At 47.6% G+C, this 20,817-nt stretch overlaps 2 protein-coding genes across 6 annotated transcripts; both read right to left on the bottom strand.

Moving 5' to 3' along the window:
* Nucleotides 1–699: 699 nt before the first annotated feature.
* On the bottom strand, nt 700–2,021 carry TMEM35B (transmembrane protein 35B). Its single transcript, XM_062509267.1, has 3 exons — nt 1,911–2,021; nt 1,188–1,368; nt 700–1,096 (listed from the first exon to the last, which is right to left on the bottom strand). Exons 1-3 carry the CDS (start codon nt 2,016–2,018, stop codon nt 966–968), a joined length of 420 nt encoding a protein of 139 aa, XP_062365251.1. The 5' UTR covers nt 2,019–2,021; the 3' UTR covers nt 700–965.
* A 2,309-nt stretch (nt 2,022–4,330) lies between these two features.
* SFPQ (splicing factor proline and glutamine rich) lies at nt 4,331–19,274 on the bottom strand. 5 transcript variants are annotated; one of them, XR_009933977.1, is made up of 12 exons: nt 18,551–19,274; nt 17,895–18,083; nt 17,500–17,801; nt 17,299–17,394; nt 15,810–16,006; nt 15,439–15,523; nt 15,038–15,155; nt 14,771–14,819; nt 14,569–14,690; nt 5,615–5,659; nt 5,246–5,320; nt 4,331–4,412 (listed from the first exon to the last, which is right to left on the bottom strand). XR_009933977.1 is itself a non-coding variant. In XM_062509240.1 (11 exons), exons 1-10 carry the CDS (start codon nt 19,172–19,174, stop codon nt 5,639–5,641), a joined length of 1,803 nt encoding a protein of 600 aa, XP_062365224.1. In that variant the 5' UTR covers nt 19,175–19,274; the 3' UTR covers nt 4,331–5,320; nt 5,615–5,638. The 5 variants fall into 5 exon arrangements, 3 of the variants coding, with proteins under 3 accessions (XP_062365224.1, XP_062365223.1, XP_062365225.1); XM_062509240.1 differs by having other exon boundaries at nt 4,331–5,320; XM_062509239.1 differs by lacking the exons at nt 4,331–4,412; nt 5,246–5,320; nt 5,615–5,659 and adding an exon at nt 10,646–11,970.
* Between the last annotated feature and the right edge of the window lie 1,543 nt (nt 19,275–20,817).

Here is a 20,817-nt window from a genome sequence, read left to right as displayed (position 1 = left end):
TTTGTTGGCTTCAAAGCTGGTTTTAAGGGGAGCAGCCCTCCAGGCCCCTCCAAGCTCTGTGAACATCTGACTCACTGCTTTGTGGTCTTGCAATTTGTGTGTGTTTCTTTGGGACACCAAAGATGTCACCCCAAGGTAGTTCAGGTCCCACCTGGGGTACAGGGATGTCTTACACCCCTTGGTCACCCCAACAGCCCCAGCCTTGCTCTCCCCACACACAGCCATCCCAGCTCTCTTGCTCGGAGTCACATAGGGTACAGATGAACTGTGGTTTATCCTGAGCATGCTGTGCCCACCTGGGGGGGCAGAGGGTGGCTCCCTGTGGGAGCAAGATACACAAAAAGCACATGCCTGCCTGGGCACTCACTCCTGTCACTCCCTGGGTGGGCAGCAAGCGGCCTGGCACATTGTTGGGTGCCTGTGGGATCCCACTCCAGATGGGCTTTTCCCACTGTCTATCTGCCTCTGTGCCAGCTCCTGCACCAGCTCCCACATGTCCTCAGACCTTGTGTCCAGGCACTGTCTCCAGAGACTGGGTCCTCCAGCCCCGAGACATCCCTTTAGCCCCCATGGCTTAGCGTAGGGGGAGGCAGAAATAAACAGGGAGGCAAAACGTGAAAAACAAGAGGTTTTATTCCAAAATTTGAAAGCCCTCAAGAGAGCAGTCAGCCCCTGCTCAGTGTGGCCAAACACCAGAAAGAGTCAGACACCTTGTGCGAGTTTAGCAATGGAGCTGCCAGAGCAGTGCCACGGCAGTGTCACAGTGGTGCCACGGCCACCATCCCACAGCACCAGCCCAGGCCCCACAGCGTGGAGACAACCAGCACCAGAGTCACTGGCAGAGGCAGGAGAGGACACACTGTGTCTCATCAGCAAGTTACCCTGCAGGATACGATGTCATCCCTGAAAACACCACAAAGGCATTGCTTCCCACCGGCCGAGCTGTCTGTCCTTCCCACCTCTCGTCACTCGAACTTGGCCCGGGGGGCAGCTGGGTACCCGCGGATGTTGAGCAGCAGGAGGAGGCCGAGGGAGACGGTGGCCGGGGCACACATGGCCAGCGGCTCCTGCAGCGCCAGCAGCGTGTAGATGGCACCTGGGCAAGGAGCAGAGCGTGGGAATGGGGGTCTCTGGCCGAGGGTGTCCCAGTACCCCACCATGGGCAGTGGGCGCCCACTGGCTCTCACCAATCATGACGACGCTGAGGATGAAGTTGCTGATCTCCTGCAGCAGTTGGGGCCCAAATGCCAGCAACAGCCCGGCCATCACCTCCACCCAGCCCACGGCCACCAGGTACCTGCCCGGCTCCGGCACAAACCCCAACTCCTTCAGGGGAAACACCTTGGCAAAGCGCACGAACTCGGATGCCTGGGAAGGGTGGGAGGGAGCGAGGCAGCCCTGAGCCTGGAGCTGGGGGGATATAGCCCCTCCAGTGTGTCTGCTCTGCCCTGTCCTGTCCTCCAAGGGGATCAGCTCTGCATCCTAAGTAACTCAACCACACACCCTAAGGGGATCAGCCCTGCACCACAAAATTCTTGGCCCTGCAGCCCAGCACCTCATCCTGCCCATTTCCCCCAGGCGGATCAGCCCTGCACCCCAAGTGACTCAACCGTGCACCCCAGTGGGATCAGCCCTGCACTCCAAGGGACTCCGGCTGACTCACAAAGAAGGGCTCAGCCTTGAATCCAAAGTGCTCCACCCAGTAGTCCCAACTTGCTTATTCTCACCCCGCACCACAACAGGGTCAGTCCTGCACGCTTCCCCTTGCAGCTCAGCCCCGCACCCCAACATGTTCCTTTCCCCCGGAGCCTCCACACCAAAATGCTCTTTGCTCTTTGTAGCGCTGCCCCCAAGCTGCTCATTCCCCCCGGGCTCGACCCTGCGTTCCCCGAGCCTGTGGCCGCCCTCACCATGTGCCGGTGCAGGTCGGCGGAGAGCCAGTCCGAGACCTTCAAGGCGCCCGAGAGGGAGAAGAAGAGCCCAAGCAGGACACGGAGGGCGGTGAAGGCCGCCGCCATGGCGGGACGGGCGTGCCCGAGGGCGGAGCGGGGCGGAGCGGCCCGGCCCCGTTCCCAGCTCGGCCCGGCCCGGCCCCGGTCCCGGACCCGTCCCCGGCCCCGTTCCCAGATCAGCCCGGATCGGTCCCCGGCCCCCCATCCCAGCTGGGCTTGGCCCTGGCCTCGATCCCAGGTCGGCCCGGCCCGGCCCGGTCTCGGTCCCGGTCCCAGCTCGGCCCGGCCCCGCTCTGGTCCCTGCCCGTTTCATCCCGGCCCAGCCGTATTCCCACACGGACAGGGACCCCCCAGCCCATGGGTGTTGCCGGGGCAGGGGGTGCTCAGATGTGCAGCGTCACCCCCCAGGCTGTGACACGTCCCCGCTAGCCCCTCCATCCTCCCACCGAAACAGAGCTGGAGGAAAAACGGAACCCCCCACCCCGCAAAAAAAAATCCCACAGCTGGGGCTTCGTGGGCTGTGAGCGGGCGTGATCCATGGTAACACCGCCTGGTTTGGGGTGCGAGGGGCTGGGGGGGGATCCACAGATCGGGCAGGGTAGAGGCAGTGCTGGGCACAGCTCCAGGGAGCGGGCAGGAGCCGATGGAGCAGGCAGCAGCAGCAGCAGCGAAGATGCTCTGGCCCCAGGGAAGCCGCTCGGGGGGGACGGAGGCGGCCGCGCTCCCCCGGTCTCTGCGTCACCGCCTGCGCTGCTCCGCCACCGGCACAGGCCGAGCCTCCCAGGAACGGCAGAGCGGGAGTGGCGAGAGCCAGGCCCAGGGGAGCCGCAGGCGATGACGTTTGTGTAATTCAAGTGGAAGTATTTCGTTAATGCAAATAAATCGTGAGAGCCCGAATTGTTCGCCCGGCACGAAGAAGCACTGTGGGGCACAGAAAGCACGGCCAGCCTGGACCTGCACCGACCCCGGCTCGGCCATCATATTGCAGGGACTGCCACAGGATCGGGCTGGACAGGGGCCAGGGGCAGTGACACTATTTTTACTCTCGGCCCATGATTCTTCAGCTGCTCACCATGAGTTGGAGCTCAGGCTGGCAGTGACACCACGCAATGACAGCAACAGGCCAGGGCAGGCTCCAGGCCTTCATAGCTTGGAAAGCCCTTCGGTTAGAACAGAATTGAAAAATAAACACCAAACCCTGAAAAAGTGAGTGCAGCAGCTCAGCATGCATGCAGGGCTGTGGCAGCAGGGGAGCAGTTACTGCTCACAGGATATTGTTCAAGTGTACCGGCTATCAGCCTCTGATCTTTTATTGATTGCAGGAAGCTACCTAATGAACTACGTGGTAGATGGAGGTGTCAGCCTCACCAGAGGACATGCCAGGTGATGGTTAACAGCTGACACCAGCACCGGGGAAAACCTATCCAGTCCCTACAACACACAGGCTGCAGTTTGCTCATAGCAGGGAGCTGAGGAGGTGAAGTTCAGCACATGGAATGCTGGAACAGTTTCTCACAGGAAGCAGCCAATGCTTCAACAGTGGAAATGAGGACAAGTTACTGGAAAATAACAAGAAGCTGAAGAAAAAAGGCTGCACAAGCTGCAGTAGCTGTGGAAGCAAAGACACTAAACCCCAGCCCCTGCAGGGCAGCTACTGAGGAACCACAAAAACCTCACCAAAGCCTTTTCGGGACCCAGACAATACCACAAAGTCATCAAATCAGTGAAACACCTCGGATTGCACCCAGCACCTGATTGCCTGAGAGAAAACAGCAGCAGCTCCCAGGTGCAGCACCAACCCTCCCTGCCACGAGCACTCCCAGGCATCCAGACCCCTCTCAGGTGTTTCATACCACTTTGCCACATAAAATTAATTTTCATGTTCCTAGTCTGGCAAAGCAGGACCCAACCAAATGTTTACGACTCTCTGCAACTGCAAGAGTGAACCCTGCTACAATTAGCAGAGTCACCACTGGTGTATTTTAACATATTAAATAACTTGATATTTAAACAAAGGATTGTATTTAATGAATGACAGCATGAACCACAGTGTATGTGCACAGTGCACCTGCCAAAGCATCAAGTAAAGCAACATGAACAATGGCAACTTGTGCTGTAACAGCTACATCCAGCACTGCTTTGGCCTCCAGAGTAACTCTTGGCATCTCAGGCTTGATTACTACAGTCATCGCCAAGTTATTAAAAACCAACCAGACACAGGTAAACATCTGGAATTCTACAATACAAACCTATGTAACACACAAAATAGGAGTAAGGAATGAGTGAAATTTCCAGAAATTTGTGTTTCTCAGACCCAGCCATACCACTCCACAATGACAGACTGCTTATTCACTGAGTACACTCCAGAATAAAACAAATAGTTTATAAAAATATTTAAATATTTTATTTTTAAGAGCTGTATGTTCCCGGTTCCTCTTCACTGCACTCAGACTTCTTTTTCTGCAAGTGCAAAGCACATGATTAGAAAGATTTTGCAAGAAAGACAGAAAACAGCAAAAACTACATAACATGGAATCACCATTCAGAATCACATGCCATGTACCTGCCAAATACTCTCAAGTACATCAGATTTGAGATTAAATGAACAGAATTAATCTATGAATATCAGACATGATTTTGTGTGTTTTTCTATCCTACAGCAGTGACAAACCACAGAGGATTCAATAGGAATTCACCCACTGAATCCCACTGGCTTCATACCTTATAGATCTACTGTTAATTACCTGTGACTCCCGAGTTAAGGCACTCAGCATGTTGCTCCTCAAATAAGATTTTAAATATCTCAAGTTTCCCCTTGTAGTTTAGTGGCAAATTAGAGGAAAAATATCATTAATTCCAGCTCTGCAAGTTGGTTTATTTCCCTGAACTATTTGCTCTGCTCCTGTACCTGCTGATTTATACACCAGGTTATTTTTTTAAATTCAACATTTGAGTATTTCAGCAAATAGCTTCTTAACAAGGCTGAGTTGAATTAAGATCTGAGAAGCAGTTTTTTTTTCCTTTTCCATGTAGACAATCACCAACCACAGCCTGAGTGCAGGAATGGTCATTTCTTGTTTGACCACCTGCAGCACAGAAAGGAAGAATTCATTTGCTGCTGCAGGGCTGAAAAGTCTCCGACAATGGTTACATTTTCATTTCACAAAAGCAAGATGCAGAAATGTTACATGAAATTGAAATTAATCACACATTTCAGGCAGAAATTACATAACCCAGCAGAGGGTGATGGGCTACAGAGCCCTCATAGCAGTATAAGGACACCAACTACTTACTTGTCCACCTGTTCCCTTGGTCCCTCCACACACCAACGGGCACCGTGCTGGATGTGCTCATGTTCGACTCCTCAACTGGAAAAACATTCCCAAGTTATTATACCTGCAGTGATTTTGAAATCTTTTGTACAAACCCACGTCTAGAAAGGTATTTTTAGCTGCTGCTGTCAAGATATCAAGCCCAGGTGGAGTGAGGGTGCTCAAGCCCACAGTGTGACAGCAGGGACTGTGTTCTACCCTACACATTTCAAGTATCCACTCAGCCCAACTTCTCAGTGTTTCCCAATTCAAAGGTACACAGAGACTGAACACCACGTGTCCAAAAACCTTTATTATGTCATCCACCCAGCACAAAAAAGGGGTACTTACTTCCCATGGATGAGCACTCTGGTGTCACTCAGCTTTCATCTTCACCTAAAGGATAACAACTGAAGTTATTAGAGTCATACACAGCAAATGGCGACCGTTTCAAAACTAACTTAAAAATAAGGCTTTAACATACATGGACTGATTAGTTATGAGGGGGACCTTATCAATTATTCCAAACTATCACGTGGAAGAATAAGGGGCAGAAATAGGCTAGCCTAAACACTCATCGAGAGCTGAAGGAATATGCAGGCAGCTGCCTGAAGAACTGCACCCTGAGCACAAACCATAACCCCAGTCTGAGCACAGTGAGGTTTGATTGCAGCCAGGTATACTATCCCTTATGTGAAGGCATTAATTTTGTCAGCTACTTCAACTCTATGACCCTATTTGTCTCCTGTAGCAATGCCCCCCCCTCCACCCCCACTTCCCTTTCCTGAGGGAATGCAGGGGTCCTGGCCTCTTGGAGCCCTCATGTTCTACAGTCCAGCATGTGCTTCAGAAGCCAAAGGCAGACTCTAGAGGTTGGCACTGTCACTGCTTTTATCCTCAGCAAGGTTCTTCCCTCCTCAAGACCCCCCCTTTAACTATAGCTGAGGGCAGCCTGCAGTGGTGAGAGCTGGGGATGTGGTACAAGGCTCTGCACAGCTCCAGTTGGGAGGCAGATTCCACCATGGGCACAGCATGATCTGACCAGGCAGGGACAACTTCAGGCTTTACTCTCCAACCCACCACCCACCTGGGTTTCCTCATGGCCCTTGGGAACAGGAGTTATGCACGTTTTATTTTCTCTGCCATAGCAACAAACACCATGCATAAGGGATACTATATCTTTGTGCATCCTTTGAAAACTCCAGATTCCCTGCTAGCCACATTCCTCCCACCCCTCCCCAGTTAGCTCTTCAGTACTGGTGTTCAGAAGCAACATTTATAGAGATGGGGTGTTCACAGACCACTGCGGGATTGCACAGCCAAGTCCTAACGTGTCAATCATTACCTAGCAGCAATGACACAGGTGGGAGAAGGCCAATCCTCCCTTTTTTCCTTTTCCAGGCAGCAGCTATTTAACAGCCCCACTAGCTGGTATAGAGAGTGAACAAAATCTGAAGCTAGTTAGCTGATTCCAAAACTTGCTGGTAGTGGAAGAAGCCAAGTGATTCCCCAGAGCAGCATACTTGGATGCATCCTTCCCAACATGCTCAGCCTCATTGAACATAATGGAACAGAACACTGGCCTTCCTGATCAGGTCACTGCAGCTGGCAATGATTAACAGAGACATGCAACCCCATTACTGCTCCAGTCCTAAAACTACTCACAGGCCTCAGTGTTTAGCTATGGGGAGAACTGCAAGCAAATCAACACTTTGTATGCTTAATGTTACAATAAAGCCCCATCCACACTGTGCTGTGCTCTTCTGCCAGCACCAGGCTCTGCTTGGAGGGCCTAGCAGTACGCAGATGTATTCTGACACCACACTTCTGAGCTTCAGGTAAGCTTTTGAGAAAAAGTGTATTTCACACACAGATAAAACAAAGATGAAACACAATGCAAGCACTTGAATGTCATTTCTTGTACCCACTTGTTACAGACTGACTTAGAGCAGACATGACTAAGTTTGCTACCACACCAAGTTTCATCACTGCAGCCAGAGCTGGCCTGAGCCCCATGGTTCAGTCACCAATTGCTTGCTCCAAGAGTGTCAAAAACCTGCTTAGTTCAAGTACATAGAATGAGGCAGATGTGTCAATAATCCCTCCATGACATTCCTGCAGGTCAAGTATCCAGAGCACACTGGAAAAACTTAAGTCAGATCTTGAGCAATGGTTTAAGATCACTAATTCAGTTTTGCTATCTGACAGCACAGTGACTGCCAGCAGGTTTGCTACCAGATCCCAGTCCCAGGTAAGGATAAGCCACCACAAAATGGATTCAAGTCACAGGTAAAGGTAAATCATCATGAAAAGCCAAACAGACTTTCTGACAAGATGTCACTGTGTGACCAGCTGGCATGGGCTACACTCACTGTGGTGTAACCAAAGACCTACTGTCATTATCTTATGGTGCACCTGCTACTTCAAGGGTTCAATGGAACCTGGAAAGGTGGCTACAACAGAGGGCAAGGTTGTCCAGCAGATCCCTGTTCACCAGCAAGAGTCCTGCCTGGAAGGTAACAAAGAAGGGTCCAGAAGTGATAATGATACCAGAAACGAGTATGCAAAGCAGAACTTTCCAGAACAAGGGAAAATACATTACAACACCTGCAAAACAAACCGAGTATCAGACAAGAGCTAGATCATTTGCTGGAACAAGGGACCTTGAAATTCAGTTTCAAGAGCTAATGCAAAAGAGCTGGAGATCAGCACGTCTGGATGTCTGGCAATGTAAGCATGTTGATCCTGGAACACTGTAGTCAGGAGTTCTACTAATGAAGAGTTCAGAATTACAAGACTGATGAAAAATGAATTGTACATAACACTATGAAGATGACTCTACGAGGCAGAAGTACAGAATCTCATCACTGTCAAAGCAGAGGAATGTATCAGGCTTGTCAATCAAAGGTTAAAATAAATACTACTGCAATGTCCAATAAGCTCCATGAAATTCACAGGGATATTCAATCAAGCACTCATTTACATCCTCAAAAATATTCTGGATCAGTCTCAGAGCTGCTTGTACCAGTAGCTTGAGGTGATTCTCACATAGCACACATGAGGCAAGAGCAGTGGTTACTAACACATTCCCACCAAGCCAAGACTCTACATATGGATGAGCTGCAGATGGGCCACTTCATCACTACAGAAAAGTTTAAAGTGTTCTTTGCCAGGCACTGAGAGCACCTCATCAACTAGTGAACTGAGTTTAAGATCACATTCCCTCTTCCCCACAGTGCTCAGTTAAGAATATCTTCGTTACATCGGAACTAAGAAAAATCCACCCAAGCCAAGTTGTACACAGGAATCGGGTCTGGAAATCCTCATCTAAGAAACCACAGTAAGTTATTTGTTGTCTCTGAATGAGACAAAATCTTCCAACCGAAAACCACGCAGCTTTGATGCAAGCTCAGCATACAGGTATGGAGTGCTGCACTGTAATTCCACAGTCAGAAGTGTGATGTCAGAATACCCACAGTATAAGATTACACAGAAAGTCACCAAGTTATATTATATTGCTTGTTACCTACCTGTACGCAGTCGGCAATGAGAATCTTGGAGCAAGCAGGAATACTACATCCGGGTCCTAATGTCCATTGCCATTTGTGGTACTACGTTCCTCACAGTTATGAACTGCAGAAATGCTGGCTAAGTGCAGTTATGTAGCAGGCCACTAGTTTAAAGTGTAAATTGCAGACTCATACTCCAGCAAGAACTTGCTGCCACAGTAAATGGTTGCCAAGGAGAAGCCAAGAATTTGTCTACCACAAAAATACCACAAAATCTCAAAAGCATTTTCAATTTCTCATCAGCTGTATAAATGATTAGTGTAATGTATCTACGCCAGAAGGTAAGATTATTCTGTATTCATTTCTGAGATAGTGTGAAGACATATGTATAACGACACCAGTTTCTACTTGCTGCAGTTTTTAGAGCTCCAAGTGTCAAAACGGGCTCAATTTTGATAAAACAAGCTAAATTGCAACAGCCAATGTCCTCCAAGTCCAGTACAAAAATGTTATGTGATCCAGACCATCCAAAAACAGGTCTTGACCAGCAAAGCACTTTTCTGAATGATTTTAGAAGATTCAATTATATAAATCTGAGTTTATGAAAAGTCCAAAACCTCATAGGAACAGATCAAAGGAATGTCACTTTCTCGCCTCCCACATTTAATAACTTTTATCAGATTTTAAAGTTTGACAGGTTTGCCAGCTTTTAAGACACCATCTTTAAAAGGTCTTGAAAAGAAGTTGGCTAGTTCATCATATGCCTGTTTAGTACATGCAACTCAAAGCAGAACTTGGTTTAGAAATTCTGCTTATGCAGCTACAACAAAGCCAGATTTAACCAATCTTTCAGATCTTTTGAAAACTGACAGATCTTCCAAATATATTTACTAATCATGGTTTTGCAGCTCAGCTATTTTAGTACCTAGCAACAGTAGCTTACGTACAAAACAGGGGTACCCAAAGAAAAGATCTGTAAGGTACAAAGACAGCAGCATCCTTCACTCTTCCAAGTTACAGAACTATAAAAGAACATACTTTAGGATATGCACCAGCATCTTTTAATAAAGAATGACATGTAATCTGAAAAATAAACTGAAAAAATTAATTTAATGTTCATGTTCAGAATTCCCCACCTCAGACACCTTCACCTTTTGAGGGTGTCCCATGAACACCCTCCAGAAAAGATAGTTTAAAACCACTTCAATAATGCAAATTGCATTGATACTGCTCATTTGTAAACTATCCAATACAAGTAACTTCCAAATACTTGGTCTGCAGTTTAGGAACTGCTAATTTGGAATTCCCTCCTCAAGAGCAATTGATTGTTGTAGCATGTTATCAACCCCCAAACTTTTCTGGGTAAACAAAAAGCATTCACCAAACAAGCTCAATCACCCTTTAGTGAGCTTCATATTCCACCTCAGTGTTACCTGTATCAGCATTTCCCAACTTGCTATTCTGTCAGTTAAGGGTAACAGTACTTCAAGAGGGATCAGACATCTGTACCCTAAAACCCTGCAATCTGACACTTAAGTTTTAACCACAGGGAAAATTTAGCAGAAAATTTAGAGTTAGCCAATGCTTAGCACAAGGCATGGAAGGATATTGGGAAGATTAAAGCTATTCACAGAACTCTGCTGCTTGGGGATCATGTGAAGGTACAGCCAAGCTAAGTTTACCTACTCTGTGCCACGCAGGTTGATGTATCCTGCATTAACACAAAGGTGTTCGACACTGGGAAATCACGTTCCCAGTTTACCTGGTACATTATGTAATAATAATAAGCAAAGCAACTACCTTACCAATGAGTCCAGAATGCTCTGAAATTCTTCTGGGGCTTAATAAAATGAAAAGCAAACTAACGAATTCATCAGATCTTCTACAAAAAGAACCTTAAAGGGAGTTTATTTGCACTGTGTAGTATTAACTCTTAAAACTCCAGATTCAGATACTACTTTTGAAGCATTATCTCCAAACATCAATAATAAAAGAGCGATAACCATCATGCAAGCAAGCTGATTGCTGTATTTTACATACAGGATTTTAGGATTTGCCCACCAGCTACACAATTTAAGAATAGTTCCTGAAGTCCCCATAATACAAATGATTGTATACTGAACTAGGCAAATTAGTCCACTGTTAGCATGAGGACACAAGCAAGTTAACCTTAATCACTTGAGTAACACTTCTGGTCTTTTTGCCAAGCAATTTCAGGCAGGTGTACAATATGGAGCAAGGCCAGATCCTGTAATCTCAAAACAGCTTAAGAGCATATAAATATCACATTAACAATCCTTTAGTGAGGAAGTCAGCCAATACAAGGCATTCTATGAATTTATTTTAAAATAACCATTGCTAGTCTTCTGCTTAAAGTCTTTGAAAGATTCCAAGCAGTAACTGTCAGGGTGGTAAGTGCTACCAGCCCACCACCCATAGCTAAAATATGGAATTAATTACTGCACTGCTTGCAGTGAAGCTTCAAATAATGTATCTTACAGCATTTGTAAGATTTCCATTTGCTTCCTTATCGCAGCACAATTACTGCTCAAAAAATCTGCACCTACTGCAAAGTTCAGCTACAATTTAACCCAATCTTTGGCTAGAGAGGCACTGTGGGAAGAGATCTCACTCTTCACTGCAGTTCCACACCCTGGTCTAGATCCAACCTCAGCTCGAGGCTCTCAAGTTACTTGACAGGTGTGGTATTCAGCCTCATTTGTTTAACCACGACTGGCAAGAAGAGTTACTACATTTAGTTTTCTATTTATTTGAAGCACAGTAAAAAAAAGGTTGGTACACTTTGGGAATTCAGTGGCACAAGGTACACTGCCATCAAGTTAGGGACGTTATACATCAAAAAAACAGCTAAATTTGATTTTGAAACACTGCATTACATAATTAAATTGTACTCGCCCAAACAGACCACTTACAAATATTAGGTCAGTAAGTTTCTAACATCCATAAAAACGTAGCTTTCTTACTAAAATGCAAGAATTAAGAAGTCGGTGTCTAAACAAGACAGACAAAAACAAACTGGAATGAAACTACAGGTCACATCTAAAATCGGGGCTTTTTGTTTGGGGCTTCATATTCTTCTCTCCCTCTACCATATCCTGCTGGTGTTCCAGGCCCCATTCCTCTAGGACCCTGGCCACCCACGGGCCCCGCACCTCCCTGCCCAAAGCGTTCAGGACGCTATTGGAACAGAATTAACAGTTCATTATAAGTAGTTGATGTCCATGTGTGTTAAGTATATATTTTTAGAAGGTTCCGTAGTCAAGGTTCGTCGATACAATCACCATTGAGCCGATCCACAGGTACCGGGAACATAGAAAGGAAAAAAGGGTAATTTAAAAATTAGTTTATTGTAATACATGCCTTGAGGTATGTTCCCACTTGATGCATTCTCATACATCTGTTACAAAGAACAGATCCTCCCTGCAGTGCTAGAAATGTAAGCATTAGTGCAGATGTGAATTAACAACCTTTCCAAATGAGCTCTAGCAAAATTTTCAACCAAGTTAATGCAAATAGCTTGCGAACTTCTCACCTTCAGTGCAGTAAAAGCTCAGAATACATCACTGTCATTTCCAAATAAGCCTAATGAGAGAATGCAGCTCTGGTTGGCTGAAGCAGGAGCTGACACTCATCAAATGTAACAGAATGCCTACTCACCAGGACTGGCATGTGCTGTCTAGAGACCATGTGCTTTTCAAGATGGGGTTAAGACTACGGTCTGCTGACTAAACTGCAGAGGCCTTTGGCAGTACCAAAACTCATTGTGAGCACTACTGCATTGCAAGAAGAAAAAAAAAAATGTGAAAAAAGCTACTGACCAGTGCTTTACCTAACCAACGCAACTGCTCAAGCCAAGTCTGGCACTCGTTCCAACCCAACATACTCCGGAGCTGCCGGTGGCTGCATCAGATGCAAAACGTGTTCCAAGCACTCAGCGTTTCCAGTTAGAGCTATGCACAGAGGGTTGTGTGCATCCAGGCAGTACTTCCCCTCCCGCCCCACCTTCACCACAAGCTCTTGGAAAATTCACAGTTTCACAGCAGTTGAAAGGTTTCACACCAAAGTGTTAAGAGATAAGTTACTCTGCAATAAAGCAGAGACTTCAGGTCTATTTACTAGTACCTCTAGTTGCATGTACTTTGTTCAGTTACTGCATTACTAGGTGTGATCAGCATTCAACCTACAGAACTTACACATTATGATGTCAAAGAGAGCTTTAAATTTCCATTTCAACCAAGGTTCCCACTACCGAGTCACAGAATAATGGTAGCTGGTTTGTTACAAAAAGTATCTGCAACTGAAAATGCACACTTCAGAGCTTCTGACTGGTGAAAGTCAGCATCAATCCTTCCAAGAAAGGAGTTCCAGAAGTATTACTTAGGTTATTTCTGCCTAATTCATGGCAGCTTCAACTCATCTCCAGTTCTGTTTAAAGTTATCAGCCCAAGAACTGTGACAGCATTGTGTGGCAGAGATCCCCAGCCTAAGAAACTCCAGGAAGTTAATCCAACTCACTGTCACATCTTTTGACCAGACCATATTTATATTACACAAGTTCAACATGCACCTGCACCGTGATTCTCAGGAGAAAAATGTATATAGTATCCAGCACACACTGCCTAACTGCTCACAGGAAGCTCAGAAACTGCTTACATATCAGTAAGGTTACTGAGATACTTTAAGGCCAACAGCACTGTCTACCGAATCAATGATGTTCTCTGAAGTCACCATTCCAAAGATATGTTCCCCAAAAAGATAAAACAGAAGATATCTGACAAGCTACTATGGTAGCTCAGCTCATTAAGCCAGAGGCCTAAACCCACCCAAAAATCATTTAGTTCAGCTTGTGCTACAAGTGTACACCCTTTCAGGAGGGTGAAAGCACACTGGTATCGTCACCTAAGCCAACAGATTCCCATCCTGCCCATTAAGCACTTCTGTAATCTGCATCCGTGGTGCTTCAGTGTCCAAAGCCCAGTCACACATGTAGTGTGCCACAAATTAGTACAGTTTGGAAACATACCTCAGAACAGGAGATATGATGTAGCTTTAACGGGCTCTACCTTTGTGTCATGCCCAACACAGGAAAACAGACCGGGCTACGTTCCTTTGGGAGACAGGAACTACAAATGGCTACACAGTCCAGGATAGCTGGAACATGCCTGAAGCTAAAAACCAGCATTTCTGCTCTTCCACAGTAACATCAGCACAGACTAAGGGATATGCTGTTTACCACTGATTACTTAAGTTAATCTGCTGCTGGAACAGACCTGAGCGCAGATTTTGGACTAAACAGCACACCCAGACCAACATGCATCCAGCCTACCTAGGCTTGGAAGGGCCAAAACAGTGTTACACATTGGGAAGGAGAACCAAAAAAAAAAATCTCTCTTGTCCATCAATACAGAACATCAAATTACTGAAAAGCTACCACATTAAGCATTTTGATGAAATTTGTCAGATTCTCTAGAATTCATAAAAATCCTTCCAAGCCTAACAGTGACGCAGAATTTCCAAAGTCCAATGAAGTCAGTTAATTGCAAATATGCTTAAGAGCACATTTGAATTCACTTACAATTTCTGAGTGTGTAAGCTACCATAAAGAATATCAACTACTCTAGTGCTACACACTGCCACGTTGTCCTGTGTTAAACACCTGACAAGAGAGTCAGCAGTTAACAGTGACATTTCCACAATCATCCAAACACTGGAGAACTCATTCCCAACCACAACAACTCCCTTGTGCTAAGCTAAAGCCACCACAGGATACGTTACCATGTCACTTCCCATCATAGAACCACTCATGGCTGCTTGGCCAACTCCTGGATTAGCTTCATAACCTATGCCGCCACCACCTCCCAGAGGTGGGAATTTCTGGGCTGCTGAAGCATAAGGATCTAAGAGAGAGAAATAGATAATTATATTCTGACAATTTCTAAGTTAGCCACATGAAGTAATTTATTAAAAGATTCTTTACCTCCCATGTTCATTGTGGCAGCACCACCCATTCTCATGTCTCGCTCCCTCTGCATAGAAGAAACAACTTTTAACCTGGATAATCAACCACCAAAACCCAAACTTTTCAGGAGACAAAGCACACGTACAGCCAACTATGGTCACTGCCTGTACACAAACACGGTACAATCACCAACCCAAGGGAAGCAAAGCACAGAGATCTTGAAAACACATCAACAAACTTCCTGAACATGGCAATGTACCCCAAACCCACCACGATGTCACTTACTGGATCCATGTAACCCATTCTACTATAATTCTCTTCCCTCTGTCTTCTCATCTGCTCTTCCATCTCCCGCTGACGGATCATCATCTCCTCCTCCCGCCGGCGACGCTCCTCCTCCTGCCTGGTCACCCCAAAGCAGACTGTTAAGCCCCAGGAGTGGAGCACATCCAACACACACCAACATCACTTGCTCCAGCAACATAAAGGTACTGAGTGATTACTTCAGAAAAAAGAATACTCTATGATGCTCAAATATTTGAGAAGAAACTTACACAGTAGTTCAATTTCGCAAACACAAACTGAAGCAGCAATGGTGTTTCTTGAAAAATAAAAATACTTTCATATGTAACTGGAGAAAAAAGACCAAACCTAACTGAATAAAATGCCATGAAAGCCAAACTAACCTCAGCTGAATTTCCTTGCGTTTCTGCATTTCCTGATTATGGAGTTCTTCCATACGCCTCAGTTCCTCCTGGCGCCTCATGAGGTCTGCAGGAATGAAGCCTGTGAGCGGCTTTTTCACAGAATGTCACATTTTAACTACATCTGAATTTGACCTGCCTCAGCTGCAATATGACAGAAAAGTACCTTCCAGTATCACTGTCCTTACCACTAAAACACTGAAATAAACACCAAAAACTAACAGTTTCTCTTTACCTCTGAACCTCTCAAGTACACAGTCAGAAGCATGAATTTACTCACTAAATCATTAAAGAGCCATACATTTAAGCCAGCATTTAAAGCAGAAAGACAGTAAAAACTCAGAACCTGTTACCTTGACGCAGGAGGTTTGCCTGATGCTCATGATAAGCATCTTCCATCTCACTTTCAAGCTTGTCCTTGGCATCTTTCATATTTTTTGCCACTTGCTCTCTCTGCTGCTTTTCCATTTCATCTAAAGATTTCCATCTCTGGGAATATTCAAATTCAAAACTGCCAGGCTGAGCAAAACGGGGAGGAGTCTCTCTTTCCCTGCAGAAAGGAAGATACTCAGAGCAGGCAATCCTGGAAACTCAAGGTCAATACAAGATCAGAAGCAAAACAACTCAATTAACCAGGGAACATCAAGGGCACCCTGAGAATACCTGACAGCCATGGGAGAGAGAACTGGCTCTGATGCAAGTGCTGCCTCTTACACACTCATACAACAGCACTGGACACAAATAACTATCACAGCACATGTGGAGACTCCTGCACTATCACAACCAAATCTTCAGAATGCCACTCCTTGTTTGCCTCATTCTGCCTTCAGACACTTCACTGCTGACAAGTGCAGGTGCAGAATCCTCAAACAAGACAGGCCTTTGCCCAAGCAGGCACAACTGAGGTGGATTTTTGCATTGTCAAAGCATTCTGTGTCAAAGGCAAATAACAGCCTTCACTTTCACTTAAGCAGTTCTAAAAATGTCTGAGGGCCAACAGTTTGTTCTGTCATGTAAATCAACTAGAATTTAAAATTCAGTAATTTACGGAACAAAACTACCAAGTTCAAAAGCTTTCCATGCATTACCAATATGAAGTATTTCAACATTCTAGATTACTGTATTAATTCACATTCTTCTCAAAGCTGCCTCTAAACCACCCATAATTTTTGATCCAAGCAAGGAATTCTGAACCCTTTCTAAGCCAAGCAAACTGACTGAATCTCCCTCCCTGCACTCCTTTTGTGATGTGGGAAAATATAAAATTCCTACAACAAGCAGGTTTAATACAGAGATAATAACAAAAACCTGCTGTTTCAGAAAATATTTCTCTTGACTCTTAGCTCCTGTAGACTCTTTGTTCCTTTATGCCAGTAGTCAGCACATAAGGCAAATCCACGCGCAACAAGTTTATACTAATCATGGAATAAGTTAAAACTTTACTTTATTTCTCATTTCAAACCATGAATGCAAATTTCCAAGTTCCCCATGGGATCATCAACCCAAGATATGCCTTAAGGGAGACAACGGCTCTCAACAATAGCATGAAACAGATCAAGTCTGACTTTCCAAGTTTCTACATACACCAGAACCATCTGTCCAGCTGCTATTTCTTTGTAACACAATGTAGAAAACTGCTTGTGTAACACTTGGTGAATGCACTAAACAAATCATTATGTTACTTTAAACTATGAACAAAAAAAAAAAAAAAACCCCCAAGAACTGGAAATACAACTGAAAACAAAGCCTGTTTCTGAAAAATTTTCCATATTCCTCAGCGCCAGGGGCAATACTACTTAAAACATCATTAATAGCCTCTTTATATCAAAAGACTGTGCCTACTTTTGATACATTGGATTCTTCTGAGCAAGCTTTTCTGGAAGACCATCTTCATCATCCAGTTGTTCCAATGGCTCCACAATAACTGGCCTGGGAGTGCTGAACAGAAAATATTCGGTTTACTCCTCTAAAAGCCTTTATTCCGAAAAACTAGTATCCTACAGTATGCAGCTTAAAACTAAAACATCCTAGCAAAGTACTTACGTTGTCAACAAAAACACTCCCTCAGTACACCGTTCAAATGCTTTCCTTGCAGCTGGCTTTGATGCAAACTCAACAATGCCTTTTCCTGTTGATCTACCTCGATCATCTACAATCACAACAGCTCTTTCCACCGGACCGAACTGGGAAAAAGCTTCCTCGAGCAACTCGTTGGATACGTAGGGTGAGAGGTTCCGCACGGACAGGGCAGCGGCATGAGTGGCAAAGCGAACACGGAGCTGCCGGCCCCTCATGGGGGTATCGTCCAGCTCTGCCTTTGCGATTTCCGCAAGAGCTCTAGATTCCTGGGGGAAGCGCAAAACCCAGTTTTAGAAAACTAAGTTCTACAGCACCACATCGCGAGAAGGAAGGGATGGACACACAACACGAACGCCTACCAATTTAATGAATCCAAAGCCTTTCCCCTTGTTGATAAACACCTCTCCTGGCTCCCCGTATTTGGCAAACAGTCTTTTAAAGTCTTCATCTGTGATATCAGCAGGCAAATTCCCAACAAACAACCGGCAGCGCTGTGTGTACGTCTTCTCCCCAGGTCGCCTCAGCAGAGAGAGGTTCGCTTTAAACCCCTACAAAGAATCAGACCAGTTCGAGCCGCCACTGAGTGCTGCACACAGAACTGCGGGGAGACCTGAGGACCCCCGGAAAACTCAAATCGCAACCCCGGGACCGCCCGAGCACTGTGAGGGGATCCAAACCACAGCCCCGGGACTGCGAAAGGACCTAAACCACAGTCCCGAGACATCGCGAAGAGACCCAAACCGCAGCCCCGACACCGCCGAGGGCACCGCGAGGAGATCCAAACCACAGTACGGTGGCACCGCGAGGGGCACCTCGAGGGAACCCAAACCGCAGCCCCGGGCAACGCAACGGGAAGCAAACCGCAGTCCCGGGACCGCTGTGACACCAGGGACCGCTCGGATCCCGCTGAGGCGCCGCCGCCTCTACCCCGCTCCTCCCCTCAAGATGGCGGCGCGGGCGCGCGGAGCCGCCGCCATCTTGTGCCTGAGGGAGGCGGGGGGGTGCCGTGACTCACCTCGTCCGACAGCTTCTCACTCCTTTCTCCTGAGCCCTGCTGTGTACCAAGGCTCTGCTGGCCCGGGTGCTGCTGCCCGCGGCCCCGCGGTTCCCCGCCCGGCCCGCCGCGGTGCCCTGGGCCGCCCTTGTGCGGCCCCTGCTGCGGGCCCCCTGGCCCCTTGGGGCCACCGACAGGAGACTGTCCTTGTCCTTTCTTAGGGCCGCCGGCCGGCGTGGGGCTAGGGCTGGGCTTGGTTTGCGGCTGTGGACCGGAGGGAGACGAGGAAGGAGCCGAAACTGGCGGCTGCTGCTGTGGTTGCTGCCCCGCAGGAAGCGCAGATGATGGAGGCGCTCCCGCCTGGCTGCCGGTGGGTCCCGCCGTGGTGGCGGAGGCTGAGGAGGATGAAGAAGGCGGAGCAGAGGTGGACGTGGGCGGCTTCGGAGGTTCGGGTTTCGGGCCTCCTCCCGGCGGACCGCCCGGGCCTTGCGGGCCGCCCGCCATCGGGCCGCGGTTCTGTCCCATGCCCATGCCGGGCGGCGGCGAGCGGAAATCGTGGTTGGGGCCGCCGCGGCCACCACCGCCGCCACGCCGATGAAAGCCGCCTCCACCGCCACCACGGCTACGGAAGCGATCCCGCGACATGGTGTAGCGGAGGGAAGAGACGGAGATGAGAAGAGAGCTCCGGCCGCGGCGGCTGCTGCTGCTCAGCGCCCGGTGCGCAAAATGGCGGCTAGGTGAACGGCCTCGCTGCCGCCTTTGTCCGGCCCTAATATAGTATCCCCGCCCCCGGAAACCCCCTCCTCCCCGCCAGCCAACCACCGGCACCGGCGGCGGTGACTGACAAGCGAAATCACCAATAGCATGTCACAATTCCGCTAACTCTTTGATCTCATTGGTAGCAGCCCTGCCCTCTGTCCATTGGCGCGTTTGACCGCCGACGTTGGCACGGGCCGGTCCGTTAACCCCCCGCGTGCTGATTGGGCAGTTTGAGCGGCGGGAGGCGAAGTCACGGCGGGAGCGCGGCTGGTGATTGGCTGGCTGCGCTGTCTGTCAGGTAGGGGGCCGTCCTGGGCCTGGGCGCGCGGCGCCTCAGGGCACGCTCGACCCTGGCTGCGGCTGGAAAAATGTCAAGTAAACGTATTTTCGAGTAGAGGCCGGAGCCTTCGTTTCTGCTTTGAAATCCAGTCTGAGATAAAAAATTTCTGGCTTATGCATTCCAGGATGGGAGAAGTAGAAGCCCTGCGCCAACACGGGGAGTCACGTTCAGTCTGTCTTGTGTGAAAAGTCGGGCAGGGAAACAGCAAAAAAGGGCCCTGGGCTAGGAACAGCGATCCGCAGTTTCTTTCCAGACGCCCTAGGAAAGCAGGACACTGCTTGGTGCAGACAAAAAGTGAGACCAGTTCCCCAAAATGTACGGTACATTCCGAGGTGAAAAACAAAGCAGCTGTGCGAAGTCTGTAGTGGTTACAGTCCCTACATTCCATGTTCCATTACAGAAAACGTGCCAGAAGCGCATTCCATCTCTTGAGTGCCCCTGGTTTCAGCAGTGTCACACAGGAGACACAACATGACACCAGCACGATGTTTCTATACCTTCCCTTCAGCAGCGCTGAGTCCATCCCTCTCTCAAGCTCCCAGGAATGTTCCACATTTCAGTTTGTCTGAAAAAAACCAAAATTAAATCCAGTGTGAAATCCAAGGGAAAGTCCCACATTAATTGCACAGACCTGGTACTGTGGCAGTGCTGTGATAAAACATCATTGGTCTCGGAAATATTTCTGATACCCAGGGGAAGTCAAAGTCCAGCTTCATTCTTCACTGAATCATGGAATCACAATACTTTTGGTTGGAAGGGACCTTAAAGCCCACCCTCCTCCAGTTTCTGCCATGGGCAGGAACACTTCCACTATCCCAGGTTGCTCCAAGCCCAATCCAACCTGGCCTTGGACACTTCCAGGGATGGGGGCAGCTTCTCTGTGCCAGGGCCTCCCCACCTGCACAGGGAATAATTTCTTCCCAGTGTCAATCTAGCCCTGCCCTCTGGCAGTGGGAAGCTATTCCCCTTTGTCCTTGTAAATTGTCTCTCTCTATACTCTGCTGTTAGCTCCTTCAGGTACTGGGAAGAATTAGGTCTTCCCAAAATCTTCTTTTCTCCCAGCTGAACAATCCCAATTCTCCCAGCCTTTCCTCACAAGAGAGCAACAAAAGAAATGTCCCTGTGGCTTTGTAATTTTTAAATAAAAAGGAGCCATAGATTGATCGTAGCTTCGAATCAATGTTGTACA

The sequence above is a fragment of the Cinclus cinclus genome, chromosome 26 (genome assembly GCF_963662255.1).
Source record: "Cinclus cinclus chromosome 26, bCinCin1.1, whole genome shotgun sequence".
Classification (NCBI taxonomy): Eukaryota; Metazoa; Chordata; class Aves; order Passeriformes; family Cinclidae; genus Cinclus; species Cinclus cinclus.
This window is presented reverse-complemented; position numbering and strand designations above follow the sequence as displayed.

What these genes read in the sequence shown, in the direction of transcription:
- TMEM35B (XM_062509267.1), bottom strand. Translation starts at nt 2,018, where the DNA reads ATGGCGGCGGCCTTCACCGCCCTCCGTGTCCTGCTTGGGCTCTTCTTC. An exon ending in CCGACCTGCACCGGCACATG is followed by an intron (nt 1,369 to 1,910) that starts GTGAGGGCGGCC and finishes CACCCTTCCCAG; the next exon opens with GCATCCGAGTTCGTGCGCTT. An exon ending in CCTCAGCGTCGTCATGATTG is followed by an intron (nt 1,097 to 1,187) that starts GTGAGAGCCAGT and finishes CTCCTTGCCCAG; the next exon opens with GTGCCATCTACACGCTGCTG.
- SFPQ (XM_062509239.1), bottom strand. Translation starts at nt 19,174, where the DNA reads ATGTCGCGGGATCGCTTCCGTAGCCGTGGTGGCGGTGGAGGCGGCTTT. An exon ending in AAGAATCCAATGTATCAAAA is followed by an intron (nt 16,007 to 17,298) that starts GTAGGCACAGTC and finishes TCCTTTCTGCAG; the next exon opens with GGAAAGAGAGACTCCTCCCC. An exon ending in GAATGGGTTACATGGATCCA is followed by an intron (nt 14,820 to 15,037) that starts GTAAGTGACATC and finishes TCTTCTATGCAG; the next exon opens with AGGGAGCGAGACATGAGAAT.